Here is a 21,933-nt window from a genome sequence, read left to right as displayed (position 1 = left end):
TATCACATAATCATAATATAAAATCATAATATCACACAATCATAATACACAATCACACACTCATAATATGATATCACATAATGATATCATACATAAAATCATCACACAGTCATATCCTGTAAATATGATCATTAGTGAAGGAAATTAACCCCTTCCTATATCCAGCTACTCGATGACCTGGAGCATGGAAGGCAGACTGAGGCAGTCTACTGGCTGCACAAGCACAGTGTCACAGCCTGTCCATGTGTGTTAAATATTGGGGCAGGGGAACCTGATCTTCCCTTTGAAATCTGAAGTTCACTGAGAAATGCTGGCAAGCAGCCATCTGGGCAGAAGCTAGCAAGTTTGGCTACCCCAGCGATCTGCCCCAGGGCTCCCATTTAATGAGGTCATTTTGTATGTCTCTGCTTACCCTTCCTTTCTCTCTAAATCTGCTTGACCTACCATTAAGACATCTTGGTGCTATGTGGCTGAGTTTGACACACAGGATGTGACACTAATGGGGTAGGAAAATGCTCCAGACTTAGAACAGAGTGGGCCTCGAGAACCAGGAGGCAGAATACATTGGCATTTAAAATAGATCTGTATCGTTGTGTTGAATTCCCTGGCTTGGTGTTTCCAGCACAAGCAGAGTCCTTTGAACAGAAACCGAAGAGAGGAATGGACATTGGGTCCTAACTAAGTGCTGCATTTTTTTGCATAGTGCTGGAAATTGTAGCTCTGTAGGGGAAAACTACACTTCCCAATATTCTTTGCAGGAAAGAATGAGCTTTAAATACATGTTGTGTGTGCAGCCTAAGATCCTGCCATGTGAGATGGGTGCACCAACAGCCATGCCTGAAGTTAAATGTGTTCCTACAGCGTATGCCAAAAAATATTTTGTTATTAGAAATAATCAATAAAGGATGCCAATCTTAGACTTCTGAAACTCCTTACAAGACCTGATCCTCATGATCTCTGCAGCTGGAATATCCACTTGCCCTGTTTCATTATAGAGAACAACTCAGCTCCTCCACCGTGTCCTCACAGAAGTAGAGATTGAGCCGGATTGTGAGAGCAGGGATTGAATAGTGGGGAAGATTCTGCATATCCTTTTGTTTACCAATGACCAGTGCCTTTTTAAACTATGGAGTGATTGCCATAGCATGCAAGGGGCACAGAGTTGGCTTACGGACAGCATCTGATCCCTGGAAAATTCTGGCCCTGATGTTAGCACCTTGGCTTCAGCTGGTTCCTTCATCGGAGCTGCAGGCTTTATGGCGCAGTAATTAGGTGCTCAGCCTGCAGAATTCAGTCCTCTCCCTCAACACTAGATCTTGTGGACACCCAAGGAAGCTGGATGTTGGGAGATTGAGGACAGAGAAAATAAAGCACTTATCCATGCACTGCATAGTTAAACTATGGAACTGGCTCTTCCAGGAGATGGTGAGGGCCACCAACTTGGATGGCTTGAAAAGAGGATTGTACAAATCCATGGAAAAGGAGGCTGTCAGGGGCTGCTAGCCATGATGCCTGTGTTCCACCACCACTGCCAGAGGTGATTCTGCCTCTGAATGCCGCTTTATGGGGATTATGAGAGAGAAGGAAAATTATAGCTTCTGAAGAAAGACCACAGCAGGCAGGAAAGGGTTAAATTCTCCCTCCACACCCCATGGTTATCACCTTCCCACCTCCCACTCCAGCAGCTGCTGTGTCTTTTCCTTTTTTAAAATCATCCATCTTAAATGCAATAAATAAATCCAGGTTCAAACCCAGAAGCTTCCCAAAAGCAAAGTCCTTCATGCATGATATGCTGGTCTCATGGGGAAATGTAGGAAAGTGGCAGAACATCTGCTTTGCATGCAGAATGCCCCAAGATTTAATCCCTGGCATCTCCTGGTAGTTGTTAGCATCCATCTGTCTCGAGAGACAACGGAGTACGCCTCCAGGGGTGAAGTCAAACTGCTGTGTTAGCAGCACCAAATGACTTTTCTGGGGTGCAATCCTGGTCAGTGTGTCTGGAGGTCCTGGGCTGCCCAGAGGACAAGACCTCCCCTTTGGCCTTGCTGATATGGTCCAAAGGAAAGCAGAGCAAGGCGTTTGCACCCGCTTGGCTGCAGGAGTTGATGAAGGAGGCATGCAAGGCACCACCCAACCATCTTAGGGTCTCCATTCTGGATTTGTGTAGATTTCTTGTCCTGACTATATCTCACAAGGCAGTGGAGGTTTAGGACCAGAGTTTCCCTTCTCCTAGGTGGGCTACCTGCCCAGGTGGATGAGCCCCTGATAAGGTTGATACATATCTCTCTCTCTCTCTCTCTCTCTCTCTCTCTCTCTCTCTCTGTGTGTGTGTGTGTGTGTGTTTTCAAAACACCCCCCCTCTCTTTCTTACACACACACCCTCACTTGCTACAGGTACTTCAGAATATTCTGGAAACAGAACGGGACTATGCCAAGGAGCTGCAGATGCTTCTGGGAACGTACCTGAGACCTCTCCAGTCCTATGACAAGTAAGATCCAACTTGCTATTGAGTTGATGTCTTCTGTTAAGATGGGTAGAGATTAATCCTTGATTAGTACAAATTCTTGAACGGTTATTTACTATTTAGATTTCCCCAGCTCCAAAGCCTGTCGCTGGTTAGACTTGACTCTTTAAAATATATTTTTACCTGAATGTGCATCTCTGAATCCAAAAGCCATTAGTGATGGACACAGCTTTAAAACTTTTAAACACCCTACTCACAGATTTTAAAGGTTCATTTTAAATGTTATATTTCTTTTCCATTACTTAAGCTTATCCTGAAAATGGACAAAAGAGTCTTATTAAAGGAGGAGTGATATACACTCAAAATTCAAGTGTGTTGTGGAAATTGAGGAACAGGTTGTTGGTGATCAAAACACTGTAACTGATATGATCACAGTCTATTTCAGGGCTGGGCAGCCTCTGACCCTTGGACTGGACTTGACCCACCATGCCTCCCCATTTTAGGAAAGCCCACCCATGCACCCTATGACAGGTGTCATGTGTGATGTCAGGGGTGGAGTGGGTAAGGGCAAGGCTTCAAAGGGACAATCAGGAGCTCAAAATAGCCTCTTGATTGCTTGTTGCTGAAACAGAACAAGGTAGCAGGAGCGCAAGGAGGGGAAGAAACTGCTTTTTCCTCCCAGTGATGCTCCTTGAAGCCTCCCCATGCTGATCCAATGTCCAATGCCCAAGATTGAAAGGACCAGTGCAGAGTGGACTCTGCAAACCTTCCCATACACCCGCTTCCAACCTCCAGTGGAGAGCCAGTGTGGTGTAGTGGTTAAGAGTGGTAGACTTGTAATCTGGTGAACTGGGTTCGCGTCTCTGCTCCTCCACATGCAGCTGCTGGGTGACCTTGGGCCAGTCACACTTCTTTGAAGTCTCTCAGCCCCACTCACCTCACAGAGTGTTTGTTTGGGGGAAGAAGGAAAAGGAGAATGTTAGCTGCTTTGAGACTCCTTAGGATAGTGATAAAGTGGGATATCAAATCTAAACTCCTACTCCTCCTCTTCCTCCTCTTCTTCTTCCTTGTCTTCTCCTTCTTCTCCAGTGTCTCCTGGTTCCTGTAGCTTCTGTCCTCAGTGCTCCCAAAATTGAGACAAATTAGTCTGCAAATGGTTGGGAACCCTGCATAGGATTTTGACAATGTGCGTGGCTTCACCCGCCTGCCAAATTTGACCCACAAGGCCAATTCTGATAAGGATTCAGCCTGTGGACCCTAAAAGGTTTTTCTGCCCATGCCCAATGGAAGCTTCCTATTACATGAAATGAAAGTGCCATATTCCTTCAGTCCTTTTTAATGAGCAGATTTTATTTGCCCACTGTCTTGGTATTTGAATTCTTCTAGGCTGAGTGCCATGGATATTGCATCTTTACTTGGAAATGTGGATGAAATCTGCACCTTTCAGCAAACTCTCAACCAGGTGCTGGAAGAATGTTCTCAGTAAGTGCTTGACATTGCATTCAGGCAAATGTTTCCCATTTCTTTGAAGCCTGCTAATTGGGAGGGGTGGGGTCAAGAGGAAAGGATTGTCCAGTTGGAATATATGTAGTGAAGAGGGAGAAATTCATATCAGTTCAGCTTTTAATGTGAGCCTGGCTAAGCCACACTTGCCAGAGCAATGCACAACCCAAAGTACTGCCAGCCTTTTAAAATTCTCACTTCTCTGAATTTTCCAACTCAGTTCTCCAACCAAAAAATGTTGGATGCATGCATTCATGAAAATCCCATCCATAAGTGCTTTATTCTAGGGGAAATCGCACACAAGGAGGTGCACACTTGGCAGAATTGTGCACAAAACTATATCTACCAGGCGAAATGTAAACTTAACACGCTGACATATCTTTCGGGGGATCTTTTTAAAAAAATATAAGCTGAAATATGGAAAACTGAATTTAAGGTTATGGGGGAAATGGAAGTGATTGCTTGACCCTTGCTTAGATATAAGAAAACCTGATTACCAAATGCTTTCTTGTCTTTGGAAAGATTCTGTGACCTTTAGCAAATTCTTGGCCTTGCTTGCTCATATGCATGGTGTAGGCAAGGGCTTGAACTTGGGAGATTGCGCTTTGCTAACCAGGTGAGCTCCTGACTGAGGTGCAAGACATGACCTCCTGACCAACTCCCCGTTCCCTTAACCATTGCACAGAAGCCTGCTCTGAAACCCTTCCCTTGTATATTACCTGCAGGCTCCCAGAGCACCAGCAAAAAGTGGGGAGTTGCTTCATAAGCTTGATGCCCCAGTTCAGGTCTCTGTACCTCACCTATTGTGCTAACCACCCTTCTGCAGTCAACGTCTTGACTCAGCACAGGTAAAAATTAAAATACTATTCTATTAGCTTTTCTCGCTCCCTGTCTTCTTCCTCTTCCTCCTTCCCTTTTAAATCCCCCCTTCTGCCCTGTGCAATCCAGGAACTCTAAAATCCTGAATTATGGAGAATATGAAAAGGCAAGTTAAACTTGGCACATCCTAGTTACAGGTAGGTAGCCGTGTTGGTCTGCCGTAGTCGAAACAATACCATAGATGGTATCTGAAGAAGTGTGCATGCACACAAAAGCTCATACCAATAACAAACTTAGTTGGATTCTAAGGTGCTACTGGAATAAGTTTTTTTTATTTTGGCACATCCTGTTATTCCTCTATTACCTTGTTGCTGATTAGGTGTGATTAAATAATATTATAAGGTATGATATTTATGTTGATTGCTTATCTACGTGTAGCAACAATAAGTTACCAGATCTGGGAATTACAGTATATTTTTAAACTCATAAACATTTTATTTTGTTTTAAAAGTGCCATTCAAAATGCTGCCAGCTAGAGACCCTAAGAGCTGCCATGTTGTTTCAGAGCAAGAGTCCATCTTGTTCAGTATGTTTTTTGTGTGCACCTGTCTTCCAGTGATGAGCTGGAGAAGTTCATGGAGATTCAGGGAGCCCCCTGCCCAGGGATACTGACCTTAACCACAAACCTCAGCAAACCATTCACACGACTGGATAAATACATCATCCTTCTGCAAGAGCTTGAGAGGCACATGGAGGTGAGTTCAGTGGCTGGGAGAGGCATACCTGCTAGCAAAAGAAGGGTTTGTTTGCGCCCTCTGAGCAATCATGTCCCTGGTACTTTTGGCCAACTCCCAACAGCAGGGTATGGTCAGCCATTCAAAGACCACATTCCCCAGGGGATTGTAAGTCAGAGGCCACATGATGAAAATGCGCAGAGCCAAAGGCAAAGTGGCCACACTCCTTTACTCTTCCTTCAACTCCTCTTTCTCCTTTTCATAAAATTGTAGAGTTGGAAGGGACCCAAGGGTCATCTAGTCCAATCTCCTGCCATGCAGGAATCTTTTCTTTCTGCCTCCCCCCCCCCCACTTTCCCCTCATTGCCACCCATGTGAAATTAGACCAAGGGCCACAGGTTGTCCACCCCTGCTCTGTGGATTTTTATTTGCAGCTCTTGCTGACACGAGTAAGCCAACTTCAGGCCTCAAATACTTGCTTGTCTTGTTTCACCTTACCTTCTGGGCACCAGGTAGGTCCAGAGGCAAAAGCAGGCAGAGAAATGAAGGTTCTCTTTGTATACAGTAGGCTGGTTTCTGCATACACTCTCTCTCAAGCTCTCTATGCTCCCATTCAGGCAAGTAAAAAAGCAGTTTCAGAGTCCAAGGCACATTCCAGTCAAGCAAAAGTGCTTCAGGAGGTGACACAGCAGGGCTGGTAGAGAGGCTTGGAGGAATCTGAAGCCCAGCCCTGTGGAAGATTAGCAGCAAAACATAACTGATGCATGCTCTTGCAAGCATGAGAAGTGGCTCAGACCACAGAGCTGTATTGCTGAGAGGCAGCTACTCAGACCATAGAAATGCAATGGGTAGAGAGGGTTCTCTGTGATGTCATTTCCCCTCCTCATCTGCAGAGGAAGGAAGAGCTGGGATAGCTCAGTTGGTAGAACATGAGGCTCTCAGGGTTGTGGGTTTGAGCCCCAGGTAGTGTGAAACTTTCCTGCATTGCAGGGGGTTGGACTAGATGACCCCTGTGGTCCCTTCCAACTCTACAATTCTATAATCAAACTTCTTCCCTCTCTCTCTTCCTTTGACCAGTGATGGATGCAGACATGGCTCCACTTGCCCCAGCTTTAGGCACATGCCTGAAGCTGGTTATGCAGTAAATATAAATACCTTGTCTGCATAGTTTTTATGGCTACTATTGGGCAAACCAATGCATGATTATAAAGTAAGTAAATCATATTTTTAAACTTAGTTTACAGGTTGTTGCCTAGCTCTGTGTTAAGCGGTGTCTAAGAAAGAGAGAGCCAGCTTACTTCGTTAACTGGACTTGCTCAAAACAAGATTTTAAAGTCTAATTCCTATGCTTTTACTTTTGCTGCCAAAGATGGGATTTTGAAACCGTCCAACCTATAGATGAGGACACCTGGAGAGATAATTGCAATTAATATATCCTCTCTTATCCATTAAAACCCATCCCACAAGTCCTGAACCGCCCCACCCCAGTTTTAGATGGCTGTAAACTGCCTAAATATCTTGGGGTAAAATTCAGTATATAAATTATTCCAAAAAATAAGAATGGGTCTTAATATACGCCCCCTTGATCTGCTGCACTTTGACTCTCTCTCTCTCTCTCTCTCTCTCACACACACACACACACTTAGATATACCTGCCCTTTTGCACTCGCTAAAGCTTCTCTTTTCCTAGGAAGCTCATCCGGACCACGAAGATGTCTTGAGAGCAATCACCTCCTTCAAGTCTCTTGTGGTAAGTCTTGGAAGCAGGCTCTGTGAGCCACACATCACCAGGAGTGGAGCAACCTAGGGGGATAATGGAGGGTCAAAAACCCAAGACTATTTCTGCAGCGGGGTCCCGTCTCCAATGTCTGCCCATTCAGCATGAAAGGGGAGTTTTTCAGCCACTGAGAAGGTGTCTTCTCACCCTGCAGCCAATCAAAGTGGAAGGAGGTGAGTCAGCCGCTGAGGATTGGCTCCTAGGGTCACTCTGGAGAATGTGCACAGGAAGAACACAGAGAACAGATTGTTCTGTGTGTTCCAAAGCTCAGCATTTAGGGAAACTGGGGAAAAACCAGGTGCTTCAGTTTCAAGAAGGTGGTTGCAAGTTCTGCTACGTACAAGGAAAACACAAGTTAAGCTACTCTGAAATAATATATTGGAGCATATCAAATCGTCTGCCCATTCTTTTGCACAGAAAATAAGATGATCTGTTTGAAAGGCAACACATAAAGGTCTGCATTGACCATTATAATATTTAATATTTTTATTTTTATTTTTGCAAACCTTGGGTCTTCCTAATCCTTCCTCTGACTTACGCATGGATGGTGCCCTGATGTGGGTCTATGCTTGTAGAACGAATTCACTATTTGTATGGGATAGGAGTAAGGAACCCACCCAAGGGCCCAGTTCACTTCTGTGCGACCTCCCTGGGGCCACGTGCCAGTGGTGGGAGGGGGGCTGTAGACAATAATGGGCAGAGCAACAAATGCACATTTTACCTTTCCATGGCATGCTCCTTTCTACCCCCACCAACACCTCTATCATCCATCCAGGCAAGCAAGTTATTGGAGTTCAGGGCACATTCCAGCTAGGCAGAAAAATATTGAAGAAGCATATGAAGTGAGGGCTGTGTCTTACAGAGAGGTTGCTGGGGAGGGAGTGTGGCCTGGGGAGAATCTGACAGCGAGGGCCACATCTGGCCCCCAGTACAGACATTTCCACCCCTAGTATGTGTAAGGAGTGCCCCTTTGAATCCCACCCCCGTGCATTTTCCTAGGAATGTTCATTCACATAAATTCAGAAGCTGTAGAGATTTAAAAGCGGGGATTTAAACTCTCCACATGGGGGCACTCTTACCCCACTCAAAGCTCGATCTTCTGTTCTTAGGAAAGCAAAGGTTCTTTCTCTTGCCTCTTCCGCTGCCTTCACTGTAGCCCAGTCTGGATAACCTCATCAGAGAAGAAGCACATGTTGTGGTGGGAAGGTGGGCAGGAGACTTCTGAAGCTGGGTGCAAAGAAGGAGGTGGATGTTGGTTGAAAACAGGAAAGAAAAGAGGCGTTGAGTTAGCTCAGACGGCTGGGGAGTGGGGGCATTGCTGTGCTTCTCCTGCACAAGGTCCCTGGTTCAACCCCCTACATTTCCGCAAAGAAAGAGCAGGAAAGATCCTTCTCTTCTGCCTGAGACCCCAGAGAGCCGCTGCTAACCATAAGAACACCTGAAGAGCCCTGCTGGGTCAGTATAACGGGGAGATCTGGTCTTGCACCCTGTTCTCTCAGTGGCCAACCAGATGCCCAAATGGGAAACCCACAAGAAGGACCTGAATCCCTTGCGATTCCTAGCAACCAACAGAGGCCTATTGACTCTGATACATGAGGCAGAACGTTGCTATTTTGTCTAGCTGCCACTGGAGCCACGAACCACCTTTGTTGCCATCCCTTAGTTCTTAAGTGAGGCATCCAGAACCAGAAATCTATTCCCTCTCCTCCCATTTCTTTGTGTTTTTTTGGGGAGAGGGAAGAAAAACGGGGGTTTGTGTTTTGCCTTGCTCTTTATGCTTGCCCTCTGATCTGTAACCAAAGCCTTTCTTTTCTCTCTTGGCAGTCCCAGTGTCAGGAGATGAGGAAGAGGAAACAGCTTGAGCTCCAGATCCTGTCAGAGGCTATCCAGGGATGGGAGGGCGAAGACATAAAATCAATGGGCAACGTCCTGTATATGTCACAAGCCTTGGTCCAGTATGGAGGGAGTGAGGTGAGAGCAGCAGGACTTAATATCCTAAACCCCGAGGGCTGGACACTTATCTCCATCACCTCTTTGTCCGTTCTCTGTGGTCAAGGGCCCTGGTATGACCCTCTTCCCCCCAGCTCCACCAAAAAGGAGGTTTCTCTCATTTACACATCTCAAGTCCAATATGGGAGAAGTGGGGAGGTGAGAGGGGCAGACTAAAAAAAGAAGAAGAAGAAGACAACCCGTGAATACCACTCATGTTTGCCTCTGTGATTTCCTTCCCTGACCTTAAATGAACAAGAGGATTGTGGGGATTTTCACTCGCATTTACATTTCTGGCAGAATTCTCCAGCATATCTAATTCAACCCCTTCCCAGGCTTGTGATGGTGTGAGACTCAGGTAGCAGCAGGCTGTGCCATTTTAGGGGTGGTGAAACTTTATGTTTGCAAATTTCTACAGTGAGGAGTCTTTAAAAATGTGTTTTTAGGTGTGAGGAATTCAAATCTCCTAAAGTTTTTGGAGAACAGTTAGCTTGGTAAACCTATGTTTTGATGAAGAAGAGCACAAACTGCTTTTGGAAACCCGAATAATTTTAATTTTGCCTTCTGAAAATGCTGGCCATTGCTAAATAATATTGATAATATTAATATTAATATCAATTTATAACTGCTAGTACTTGGCAATCTTTTTAATGATTTCTGTGCAGTTTTACACATATTTTACTTGCCGGTCAAAACAAAATTATATTAATTTAAGCAAAATATCTTTTAGAATCCCCAAGTCATGTTACAACTTTTTAGCATTTTCCTCATTTCTGGAATTTGAAAACTGAAAAAATCAATATGCCCTAAGTCAGGTGGGCCTCAGTGTAAATTTCTCTTTTTTGTTTCAGGAAAAAGAAGAAAGATACCTCTTGTTGTTTTCTAATGTCCTGCTGATTCTCTCTGCCAGTCCTCGGATGAGCGGATTTATGTATCAGGTGAGTAGTGTCTTCTTGCGATTGCAGCAATTTGGCTTTTTTTTTTTTTTTGGAAGGACAACTGTGTATTATGGCCACATGTCCTCCCCCCCCCAAAAAAAAATCCACCAGAGGGGGGCCTATGACTTTTTCTAGCCTTTTTGCTAATTGACCCCTGCCATTCATAGCTGCACCTGGAGTTGGACATTTCTGTCAATTTCACTTTCTACTCTTTATTTTTTCTAACCTTACATTTGGTTCAGTCCATTTCATCAACAATTTGTGGTGAGAGAGATGGCGTTCTTTTTAAAAAGTCTGCACAAAAATGCCCATACATTGATGCGCTTGCACTTGTCCTAACAGGTGCAATTTTTTCTGTAAGCAGGCTGCCTAATATACACAGCTTTCCCTGAAATAATGTAGTTTTGTACATTATTTGCAGCAGAATATGCTTTTTTGTGTGTGCGCACACTTTGCCTGGGGAGCTGAATCACAAAATTTAGAAAGCAGCATGAAATTTCAAAGGAGAGCTCCATTTTAGTTTCCTTATTAGTTCAGGAAATGTAAATGAGGTAGGTTTGCCTTAAGAAAAAAGAAATCTATTCATTTGACAATTATTAACAATAATCAACAAAACTGCTCCAGAAAAAAATACTTCAAATCATAATATTCTACAGTAAAGTATGGCTTAAGATGAAATGACAATATTTCTTCCAAAAGAACCCCCTCAAAATCTACTTGAATTTGCTTTTGCGGGAATAAATTATTTTCTTGACAATATTGTATAAGGGGCAACCGGTTTCCCCAAAATTTATTTCCATATTCACTTGCAATTCTCATCCTTAGATGTTATTTTTGACAGTGTAGCCAAATTCCAGACTTTATGAAGCCAATCTTTCCAAGGAGCAATGCAACTTTTTATTTTTTATTTTGTATAAATACTTACGGAAGCACCACAAACCTGGCACTAGATTAGAGCAGGCATTCTCTCTTCACACTTACACAGGAAGGCACACATTATCTTCAGATGCACTGATGTATATGTCTACCATTCAAGATCAAAGAAACCCAGCTCCCCTGCTCCCCCCCCTTTCAAAACTACTCTTTGAGTCATATGCCGATTTGAGCATATTCAGCTAATTGATTTGATGAGTTGACTTGGGTTTCTTTTATAAGGTGGCAGTCCCTAGCTAAAATTTACATATTGCAAAAAAAAGTCGGTCAAGGTTTCTCAGAAAAACGTTGATATAATACCTTTCTTTCTTTCTTTCTTTCTTTCTTTCTTTCTTTCTTTCTTTCTTTCTTTCTTTCTTGGGAGCAGGGAAAGCTCCCTTTAATAGGTATGATGGTCACAAAACTAGAAGATGTGGAAGTCAATGAACATGCTTTTGAAATTTCAGGTCAGTGTGCAGCTAGCGCCTTAGATGCATGCATTGATTAGATTAGATTGAATATATATACCCACTTTTCTACTGTAAAGATACTCAAAGCGGCTTGCAATAGAAGGCAAAAAAAGAAGAAGCAACATATAGCAATGATGCAAAATGCTGAATACAATATAAAATACATAGGAACGCAAGAACATCGGGAGAACCTTGCTGGATCAGGCTAAAGGTCCTGTTCTCACAATGGCCGTGCCTACATCCTGTGGGGAAACCCACAAGCAGCAACTGAGTGTGCCAGCCACTCTCCTCACTTGTGAATTCAGAGCTACTGGTATTCAGAGAGATGCCAGGTGGCATTCAGCTAAGTTTTATACATATTAGACTCACTGAAAACAATTACAGACTGAGGTCCATGAGTTTCAGTGTGCATATTTTCAGTAACACTGAGTTGAATCCTTCTGATGACCTCTGGCAGTGGAAAGAAGATGCTGCCACCATGGTTGGTAGCCTTATTTAGTGGAAATAAATGGTATATTGCAATGGTGGTGAACCTCTGGCCCGTAGGCTAAAATCCTGACCTGGCAGGGCATCCCAGTTTGGCCCATGGCGCCATTTTCCACAAGCCCCATCCTTCTGTCAATCAAGTGATGTCACTTGTGGCAGCAGCTGATGAGCCGGGAGGGAGGGAGGGAGGGAGGGAGGGAGGGAGGGTGGGTGGGGTTCAGTTCTGCCTTGGCTGTGCAAACAGGTGCTTGAAGCCAAAACAGAATGAGTGGGCTATTATTATTATTGTTGTTGTTGTTTTTAAATGAGTTAACCTGGTTTGTACAGGGAGCCTGCTTGACCGGATTACGGTGCATTGCAACAGCAGCCAGGATCTGCACGACTGGCTTGACCATTTGCACAGGCTGACCAGAGGGACGGTTTCAAGCGGCAGCCTCTCCAAGACACACTCCTGGGGCTCTCATTCTGTAAGTTGATCTGCTTAGTGGGGCAATCTTGGTCTGTGCCGGGCTCCTGGGGAGGCAACACACCTTCTGTTCCTGCAGGGGGTGCTAGTGTGCTGGAAATCCACTATCACCAGAATCCTCTTAGGAGTTGAAGAGAGAATGGGTTGCCTTCACCCTCTGCCCTTCAGATCCCTTTTGAAGCCTCTTAGATTGGGTGCTCATTTATTAAACTATTTGGGTTGGATAAAGCTGCAGCTGCTTATTTTGTTTCCTTGATGTTTCCCTAATTGTTGATTTCCACATTATAGCTGAGCTTTCACCAACTGTGAAAAGCCACTTCTGGATTTTTTTATTTTAAATTATATTTTTTCCATGTTACAAAACCACATTCACATTAAAACAAACATTTCCCCACTCCTATCGCTGGTGGCGCTGTGGGTTAAACCACATAGCCTAGGTCTTGCCAATCAGAAGGTTGGCGGTTCGAATCCCAGTGATGGGGTGAGCTCCCGTTGCTCGGTCCCAGCTCCTGCCAACCTAGCAGCTCTAAAGCACGTCAAAGTGCAAGTAGATAAATAGGTACCGCTCTGGCGGGAAGGTAAATGGCGTTTCCGTGCGCTGCTCTGGTTCGCCAGAAGCGGCTTAGTCATGCTGGCCGCATGACCTGGAAACTTTATGCCAGCTCCCTTGGCCAATAAAGCGAGATGAGCGCCGCAACCCCAGAGGCAGCCATGACTGGACCTAATGGTCAGGGGTCCCTTTACCTTTTTATCTTTAAAAAAAGCCAGCCATTTACAACTTCCCTTCTTCCCTGGTTCCTTTAATTTTCCCACCTATCCCTTATTCCTTTGCTATGTGTTAAACTGTTGAATTCACCCTAATCCTACCAACAATTTCACATGTTTACAGTTTTTTTCCAGATACTCCACAAAAATTTCCATTCCTCTGCTACTTCTGGAAATTTAATAGTGCAAGTTTAGTGCAAGTTTCCAGAAACAAAAAATGGGGGGGGGGGGGGAGAGACTAGCAAAAAAAGTTTGCAAATACAGTGGTACCTTGGTACTTGAAAAACTTGGCTCCTGAACAAATCGGCTCCTAAATGCCGCAAACCTGGAAGTGAGTGTTCCAGTCTGTGAACATTTTTCGGAAGCCAAATGTCCGACGGGCTTCCATGGCTTCTGATTGAGTGAAGATGGCCAATCAGAAGCCATGTCTTGGTTTTCAAACCATTTTGGGAGTTAAACGGACTACCGAAATGGATTAAGTTTGAAAACCAAGATACCACTGTAGTGGAAATGAGCAACATACTTGTGCTGTGCTCGGCTATATTTCCCTTTGTGGCTTTTACGTTGTGTGAAAGCTCAAGTGGAATCTGAACATCAAGAACATAGGAAATTGCCTTATCCTGAGTTGAGCCATCTAGTTCAGTATTGCCTACACTGACTGGAAGTGGCTCCGCAGGTTTGCAGGCAGTGTTCTCTCCCATCATTATCTGGGGATAGTACCCGGGGCCTTCTGCTTGCAAGGCGGGTGCCCTTCCCCAAATGAGGCAGCACAACCAAAATGGGCCCTCTTTCCTTTCCTTGGAAGATGTGGGAACTCTCAGCAGGTTAACAAGCTAAATCAATAAATGATAACTGTTTTATCATCAGACTTTCAGCTCTACTGGACAAGCCCGTGGCCCATTGGAGCCACCCAAAACCGTTAAGCCCTGGACCTTAAGTTGCCTCCGCCCCGCACCTCCCCTCAGGCCATCGGTGGCACTCAGCTACAAAGAGGTAATTGTCACAAATGGGTCTGGGTTGTGCTGCTGGATGAATACTGGGCATTGCTGCCTCGCTTTGTGGCTGGATGTGTAAGCTTAACACAGGAGGCTGGTCCCACTAAGCAACAAGTTTACAAATCCAGGCAGAAGGGCAACCCAGAAGCAAGTTTTTCCACTGCCGTAGAATTTTAGCGTTGGGATCGACCTTAGAAGTCATCTAGTATAAATCCTGCTGTTCAGTGCAGGAGCTCTAATTTGGGACACACCTCCAGAATCCCTGAGGGATGGCTACTTGGCTTCTGCATAATACTTCCAGAGAGGAGAGCAGCTCCTACCATTAGGACGTTTCTCCTGCCGTTTAGCTGAAATCTGCTTTGTTGTCCAACAAAGTCCAACAAAGACACCTGCTCTGCCTTCTTCATGACAACCCTGCAAATATTTGAGGGCTGCTCTTATGTCTCCCCTTTTTTGGGGGGGGGGTCATGTCAGTAGCTCAATGAAGGCGTTGACCCAGTATGCACCAGCTGCGGAAAAGATAAAATTCCATGCCAGGGATCATTATTGGGAAAGGAACCAAATAGAAAACTGCCAATATCATAATGCTATTATACAAATCTATGGTGTGACCGCATTTGGAATATTGTGCACAGTTCTGGGCTCCTCGCCTCAAAAAGGATATTGTAGATTTGGAAAAAGTTCAGGAAAGTTCAGCCAGAATGATCAAGGGGGTGGAGCAACTCTTATATGAGGCCCCCCCATTTTATCTTTTGGGTGTATTTTTGTCTTTTTTAAACCCATAGAAGAACTGGGATTCTTAGGAATAAAGTATATTTCATATTTGGTAAAAAGGTAAAGGTTTACTGCTCCAGCAGCCAAACGTCTCGCAGAGAAAGAAAACCACTTCCCCACTTAATTGCATCTATCCAATTTCTTCTCACACTATAACAGTGTTCAAATCTAAGCCCACAGGAAACTGAGCTGGCATAGGGGAGTTATTTGCATCATACAGGAAACTTGTGTCGCAACCCCCGAAAGGTGTTACTATAAAATCACTCTTCAATACTTTTCAGGGATTTTTTTTTTAATGACTCATTTTTTTACACGACTCGCCCCTAACACTGCTTGTGCTGGAGGCTTGCTGGCTTCTGTACACGGGTGCTGGATGGTCTATTTTTGTTCCTAAATTTTCATAAACATTGTCAGACATTGCCAAAGATATTTTGTTTTGTTTTGTCTTGCTCAGTATTCTTGTGTCCATTTTTCTTGGGAGTATATTCCATTGTTGTCCATGGGTCTAAGTAACTGAGCACTGGTGTGGTCACCAGTTTTTAAGTGTGGGAGCTCATCATGGCAGTCAGCATTGCCCCACTAAAGAGAAATATCAAGTGGGCGTTGGAAATTCAACAACTATGCTATAAGATATTTGGATAAAGCCTTGCTCACAGGGAGGCTGTGCTGGCTTCTGTTTTGTGCTCTGGCCCCACCCACCATTGGCCAAGGCTCCCTGATTGACTTTCCTCTGTGAATCAATGGTGCTTCTTTGCGAAAAGGTTCTCTATTCCTGCCCTTGAGTTTCCCGGATCCAATTCTACTGTTCCTTGTAACTGCCTATTCATCTGCCCTCTTTGAGTAAGCAGTAACTCTCCTTTGGGGGATGCGTGTGGTGAAGCCGGGAGGTGAAGGTGGGTGGAAACAGGTCCCCCTGAGAATGCAGTGCCCAAGTGCCCCTTGAAACCTGGAGCCCACACCGACTCGTACAGAGACATGACAGGCAGACTCCCCTTTGAGGGTGGATGACCCTTTCTCAGGAGCAGTTGAGTGAGCTGACCATATCCAACATGGGTGAGTAGAAGATTTAACCCCCTTCCTGCAGCAGAGGCTAACTGGGAAGAGGGGAGACCCTGAGCAGTGAGTCATTCAGAGTTGCAGAAGGAAACTTCCTCCATGAATGGAGAGCCTCTGGTTCCACGGGAGTTTTCCAGTGTTTAATCAACGCCTTTCCTCTTCCTTGTTATTATGAATAGTAATAGTCAAATGTGTCAGTCATTTTACAGAGCGGCTTAACAAGATATGAAATGCAATAAGCAAAAGTAAAACTTAAACCGTGAGCAATGCAAAAGAAATAAAACGCTCTTCGAATGGTGTATCAGTAAGGGCAAATCCTACCCACCCCGTTAAGATACCAGGCTGAAAAAAGTCAGCTGCTTTTTTCCATGAATCATGCTTACCTTCTCATGTTTGTCTTTGTCTTCTTCTTTTTATGTTCATTCGGTAGAGGATGACTTACATTTTAAAGGTAAGGATGGAATCATCTCCATGATTTCCTGGGTCGCTGCATTGCATGTATGTTTTAACAAAGGACAAGTGGGTTTTCCCCTTCTCTCTCCACCCCACCCACCCACGACCTTCTGCATTCGTGTGTCATATTTTCCCAGAGCAAAGCTCTGTGTTTGTTTGTTTTGCAATTCATTGCCATTCACTTTACTGCGTTGTCTTGGCTGCAAGCAATGGGACTTACTCCCTAGCACCTCTGCAAAGGACACTTAATGCTGCTGTTGAATTCAGAGCGTGGGGAAAAAAGATTCACCTGCCTGCGGCTCTTAAGTCATCCTTTCCCAACCTAGTGCCTTCCAGATCATGGGAGCCCACAGGAATGTTTGGGGTGTGTGAGGGAGCAAGCTGATTTCTATCAAAAGAAAGCCCTGGGAAGAATAGCGGCTGTACATTCTGCATCACATCTCAGGATCTGCAAATATTAGAAATTTCCTCTTTTTTTTTTTAAATGAAAGCTGGAAATCTTGGGATTATGGTTCAATAATGCACACAGAGTCCAGATGTTATGGACTCTGTGTGCATCCATGAGGCAGTTTATTCAATTTCCCCGATGTTTTCCTAAGTGTTAATTTCCGCATTATATTTTGAGCTTTCATGTGACATAAAACTATATTAGAGTATAGCTCTCACTTCCATTTTATTTGCAGAAGATTCCCTCCTCCACCCCCCCACCCCCCAGAAACAAATAACACAAAAACTTGCATTGTGTTCAGCTATGATTCTGGAAGTGACTTCTAAGTCGTGCAAGAGCTCAGAAATAATGTGGAAATCAACAGTTTAGGAAACAGCATAAACTAGCCCGTGAGTGCAGCCAATGGCTCTCATCTACCCTCGCCAGCGCAGCCAATGGGCTGCGGGGAGCGCAGGGGAAGGAATGGATCTTTATTTGCATTGGCCATCGGCCGTAGCAATAAAACAACAATACGATACACAAAGAATAGAAATAAAAAGTCAATTATATAAAATACATTTTAGGGGTATGAATCAATAGTCAAATAGTGGATCTTATTCTGATTGCCCCAGCTAAAAACCTTGCAACCTTTGCTGTCACCTGCTCAGCGGGGAATGGAGTTGGAGTTCAGTACTATGCAAAAGGCACTAGGTTTGAAATCATTTGTATTTTCCATGATGGAAAACATTTGTAATTTTCCATGATGATCTCAAGATGGCATCCACATCGGTTCATAAATATATGTTCCCATATGAGAAAAAGGCTTAGCCTACAGAATTTACAAAATAGGACAGAAGCAGGAAAAGTGCATTATAAGCGATGGGAAAGTAATATCCCTTCTGGACCCCCAGAGATTTATATTGCATGGTGTCCAAACAACTCACTCACCAATCGCACCTCTGAGTTGACGAGTTGACCAGATTTGCTCATTTCACAGAAATCACTTAGAAGAGTACCTGCCCATTTTGTTTCATAACTTTCTTTCTAGAAGGGCTAGAGACTGGGTTGTCTCGTGGTTTCATCTAATTTTTACTAGCACCATCAGATAAAACAACTTTTGACTGCTAAAAAGATACCCCCAGTTAATTGGAAAGATGAATAGATACTCAAAATACTTATAAAAAGTGCAGGTGGTTCAAGCTCCACTCTCCCTTTTTCTTGAACATAGAAAGGAACACTTCTTAGGCATCTCCTCGGGTGAGAGACAGGCCTCCTCAGAGAAGCATTCATTCCCTTTCTCTCACATTGAATAGAGTGCCTCTTCTAAGTTGAGATCTGTTGTGTCACAAACATGGGTTGTTTAAATTCAAATAAACTGTTTTTCACAGAGGCAGATTTTGGACTGCACGACTGGTTCCCTTGCACAGGGTGCCAAGCCCAAGGGACGCCTTCCCACCTGCTTCCCAAAATCTAGTAATCCCTTGCTTTGGGAAGGAGGGTCCCAGAGTCCTCCTGCCTTCCTCCTTCCTCCTTCCTAAAGCCTAGTTAGCACTTACCCAGCATTGGGAAGGAGACGGGAGGTCTCTTGGACCCTACTACAGCCCTCATTCTTCCTTCCCAAAGACCAGCACCTTGCTTAGCCATCTTTCAGAAGGTGACACAGGTGCTGGGGTGTGTGTGTGTCAAATTTTGTTTTCACACAGGGTGCTGTATTCAGGGCCGTCTTGAGCATATCTGGCATCGTGATGCAAAGATCCCTCTGGTTCCCCTCCCCCCCAAGTTTCCCAGAGTTGTCGACTTGTCAACCTTTTCCCAAGCCTCTGTGGGCATCGCTCTCCTCCTGGGGAGGCTTGGGAGGCAAGCTGCACATCCGCCAGCCATATGGTTGACAGGGCACAGCTGGTGGGTGTGCAGGGAAAGGGGAGGCCGCCGGCAAAGCCACGCAGCTCCCCCACTCGCTGGGGCACCCCTGAGAGGCCAGTGCCATGGCGCAACGCACCAGTAAGCCCAACAGGAAAGACGGCTCTGGCCCTATTACCAAGTTCCAACCCTGCTTTTTGTCCTATAAGTATTGCTTTGTCCCACAACCCCAGATTTACCAGCTGAGACCGAGATGATTGTCAGCTAAGATTTCTCTATTCATAACCTTGGTTGTCTCATTATTAAGTGAAGTATGTGTTGTTGTTGTCGTTTTAAAAAAATAGGACTCAAGCAAGAGCCCAAAGACAATGAAGAAGTTCCTTCCAAAAAGGAAAGACAGGAAAGCATCTGATGAGGAATTTGTCGTTAGAAAAAGTGAGCTGACTTACATGACTTGTACTTGTAGTGATTGCATTTAAAAGAAAACCTGCAGATTCTCCAGTGTAATATCTAAGACCCCCCATCTGCACTGTATATTTAAAGCAGCATCATGCCGCTTTAAACAGCCATGCCTTTCCCCAAAGAATTTTGGCAACTACTAGAAAATGTAGTTTAAAGCTGTTGAGAGTTGTTAGGAGACCCATCTCAACAGGAGATTCCCCTCACTGAGCTACATTTCCCAGACTATCCTGGGAATAGAGATTGGTTGTTAAACCACTCTGAGAATTGTAGTTCTGCAAGCAGGGGGTGGGGTCTCCTAACAACTTTCAGCACCTTTTAGCAAGTAGAATGTGACCCTGGTCAGCCAGCAACCAGATGGGCAGCTGCTGAACCACAGACTTCTGCTGGAGTTCTGCATCCCCTGAATCAGAGCAGGCATCCCTAGAGGTGATTTTTCACTACACTCTACCAGCACAGTGGAAAGAGCTGGTCAAATTAAGGACAGCGGAGTCCTGCTAGTTCTGGCCAAAGGCTTGTGTAATCCAGTGTCCTGTTCTCACAGTGGCTAACTAGATGCCTGTGGGAATCCTGCAAGCAGAACCCGAATGTAACCTGCTCTCTCCCCACTTGTGATTCACAACAACTAGTCTTCAAAGGCATGCTGTGGGTAGACTCCTCCACACTCCTGTATTTTTGGGGTCACGTATTCTGCATAATAGTGCATTAGTGATGGATTGATTATACTGGACAGTCCACTTAGCATTCTGCTTTATTAGTTGTTCTGTGATGCTTCCCCAGTGTTACTATATGATTGCCATGCATAGGGACAGGGAAAAAAGTGAACTGGAACATTTGCAGTAAAAAGAAAAGAAAAGTTACTGGGTTTCTGTAGGAAGTTGCAGCTCATGCACTGTTTGGAAATGAAGAAGACCACCCTGAAACTTCTGCAGGTGTGAAAGGTATTGAAAGTGGGTTCACGTATGACCGCCCCAATACCATCGTGAGCAGAAAACTTCATGAATACACAATACAAACTGCGTCTGGAAGGACTCTGACTGGTATAAAAAGATTTCTTGCTTCACTCAAGGTTACAGGGGCCAAGATAAATACAGTGGTACCAGTGGCGTAGCGTGGGTTGTCAGCACCCGGGGCAAGGCAAGTAATTTGCACCCCCTAACCCGTGGATTTGCACCCCCTAACCCTGACCCCCAGATGTTGTGCCCGGTGCGGCTGCCCCCCCCTGCACCCCCCACGCTACGCCACTGAGTGGTACCTCAGCTTAAGAACAGCCCTGTTTACAAACTATTTGGTTTATGAACTCCGCAAAACTGGAAGTAGTGTCCTGGGTTGCATTTCACCTCGGTCTATGAATGGAATCCGAATGGTGGAAGGGCACCGATGGCAGGAGGCCTCATTAGGGAAAGCGCACCTCAGTTTAAGAATGGTTTTGGTTTAAGAATGGACTTCCAGAATGGATTAAGTTCGTAAACCGAGGTACCACTGTACCTGCTTCCTCCATTTTAAATACAGTGGTACCCCGGTTTCTGAATGTCACCGTTGACGAGTATTTCGGTTTTTGAACGCTGTAAACCTGGAAGTAAATGCTTCGGTTCTCAAACACATCTCGGAAGTTGAACATGAAACACGGCTTCCGCTGAGTGTAAGATCCTGAGGCCTGGCTGTCAGCTATTGGGTTTTCGGTTTTTGAACATTTCAGAACTTGAATGGTTTTCCAGAATGGATTACATTCGAAAACTGAGGTACCACTGTATTAGAAAATCAGCAGTTTCTCAGGGTTGTATTCAACTACATTTTATTACTCAGGGTAGATCCATAGACCTAATTGATGGCTCATCTACACTTACCTTTTGCTCCATGCTTTCCCACAGTCTCTGCTCAAGGACTTTTCATTTTTATTTCGCCCTGCACCTTTCCTCAGGAAAAACCTCTCTTTAATACTGGGGTTTTTGTAGATTGCAGTAAAGAGTGGGTTTTCATGGTGAAAGCACCACAGCAAAAAGAAAAAAGTGCTTGGACACAAAAAGAAGTCTGGATGATCTTAGTCATTGCCATTAATTTAACTGGGCCTACTTTGAGTAAAAGTTAGTTGAATACAACCCTTGCTTCTGACTGGAACACTTGAGTGTTCTAGCCCTTGTGAGGCAGAGATGAAACATAAAGCAAATTGTGCTGCTCCACCTAACAGCAAAGCTAGAAATCAGTGTTAGATGCTGAGCTAAGTCTTCTCAAGTTAATAGAAGCCAGATTGGGTGAGAGACGTCTCTTGCATTCACCTGCCTTTGCAACATTTGACAGGTACTGCTGCCTTGGAAGAAGATGCACAGATCCTTAAAGTGATTGAGGCCTATTGCACAGGTGCCAGCACCCAGCAAACCCACAGCTCAGGTGAGTGGCTTAAAGGCGGCCCCTTGTACCTAGAAACTTTTGAATGTGGGGTAGCTTTGAGATAAGTGAGGTGCACCGAGCTGGCAGCTTAGCATATGCCTGGTGCATTCCTCTCGCAATGTGTGGGAGGCTCTCTGCCAAGCATTGCGTGCTAGTTGGGGTTTGAACTTACAAAGCTGTCTTCCAGTGAGCCAGAC

General features: G+C 44.7%; 1 protein-coding gene across 2 annotated transcripts in view; it reads left to right on the top strand.

The window, feature by feature from the left end:
• Positions 1-21,933, top strand: part of ARHGEF6 (Rac/Cdc42 guanine nucleotide exchange factor 6) — an 81,023-nt gene that overhangs the window by 44,089 nt on the left and 15,001 nt on the right. For both annotated transcript variants that reach the window (XM_083486402.1, XM_083486403.1), the window contains 13 exons: positions 2,395-2,489; positions 3,852-3,947; positions 4,694-4,816; positions 5,404-5,542; positions 7,212-7,271; positions 9,123-9,269; positions 10,139-10,225; positions 11,526-11,604; positions 12,421-12,560; positions 14,192-14,317; positions 16,580-16,600; positions 19,234-19,324; positions 21,647-21,736. In XM_083486402.1, the coding sequence (XP_083342528.1) occupies positions 2,395-2,489; positions 3,852-3,947; positions 4,694-4,816; positions 5,404-5,542; positions 7,212-7,271; positions 9,123-9,269; positions 10,139-10,225; positions 11,526-11,604; positions 12,421-12,560; positions 14,192-14,317; positions 16,580-16,600; positions 19,234-19,324; positions 21,647-21,736 (1,294 nt within the window). The remainder of the gene's footprint in view (positions 1-2,394; positions 2,490-3,851; positions 3,948-4,693; positions 4,817-5,403; positions 5,543-7,211; positions 7,272-9,122; positions 9,270-10,138; positions 10,226-11,525; positions 11,605-12,420; positions 12,561-14,191; positions 14,318-16,579; positions 16,601-19,233; positions 19,325-21,646; positions 21,737-21,933) is intronic.

This window comes from Podarcis liolepis (assembly GCF_965112155.1).
Source record: "Podarcis liolepis genome assembly, chromosome: Z".
NCBI lineage: Eukaryota > Metazoa > Chordata > Lepidosauria > Squamata > Lacertidae > Podarcis > Podarcis liolepis.
This window is presented reverse-complemented; position numbering and strand designations above follow the sequence as displayed.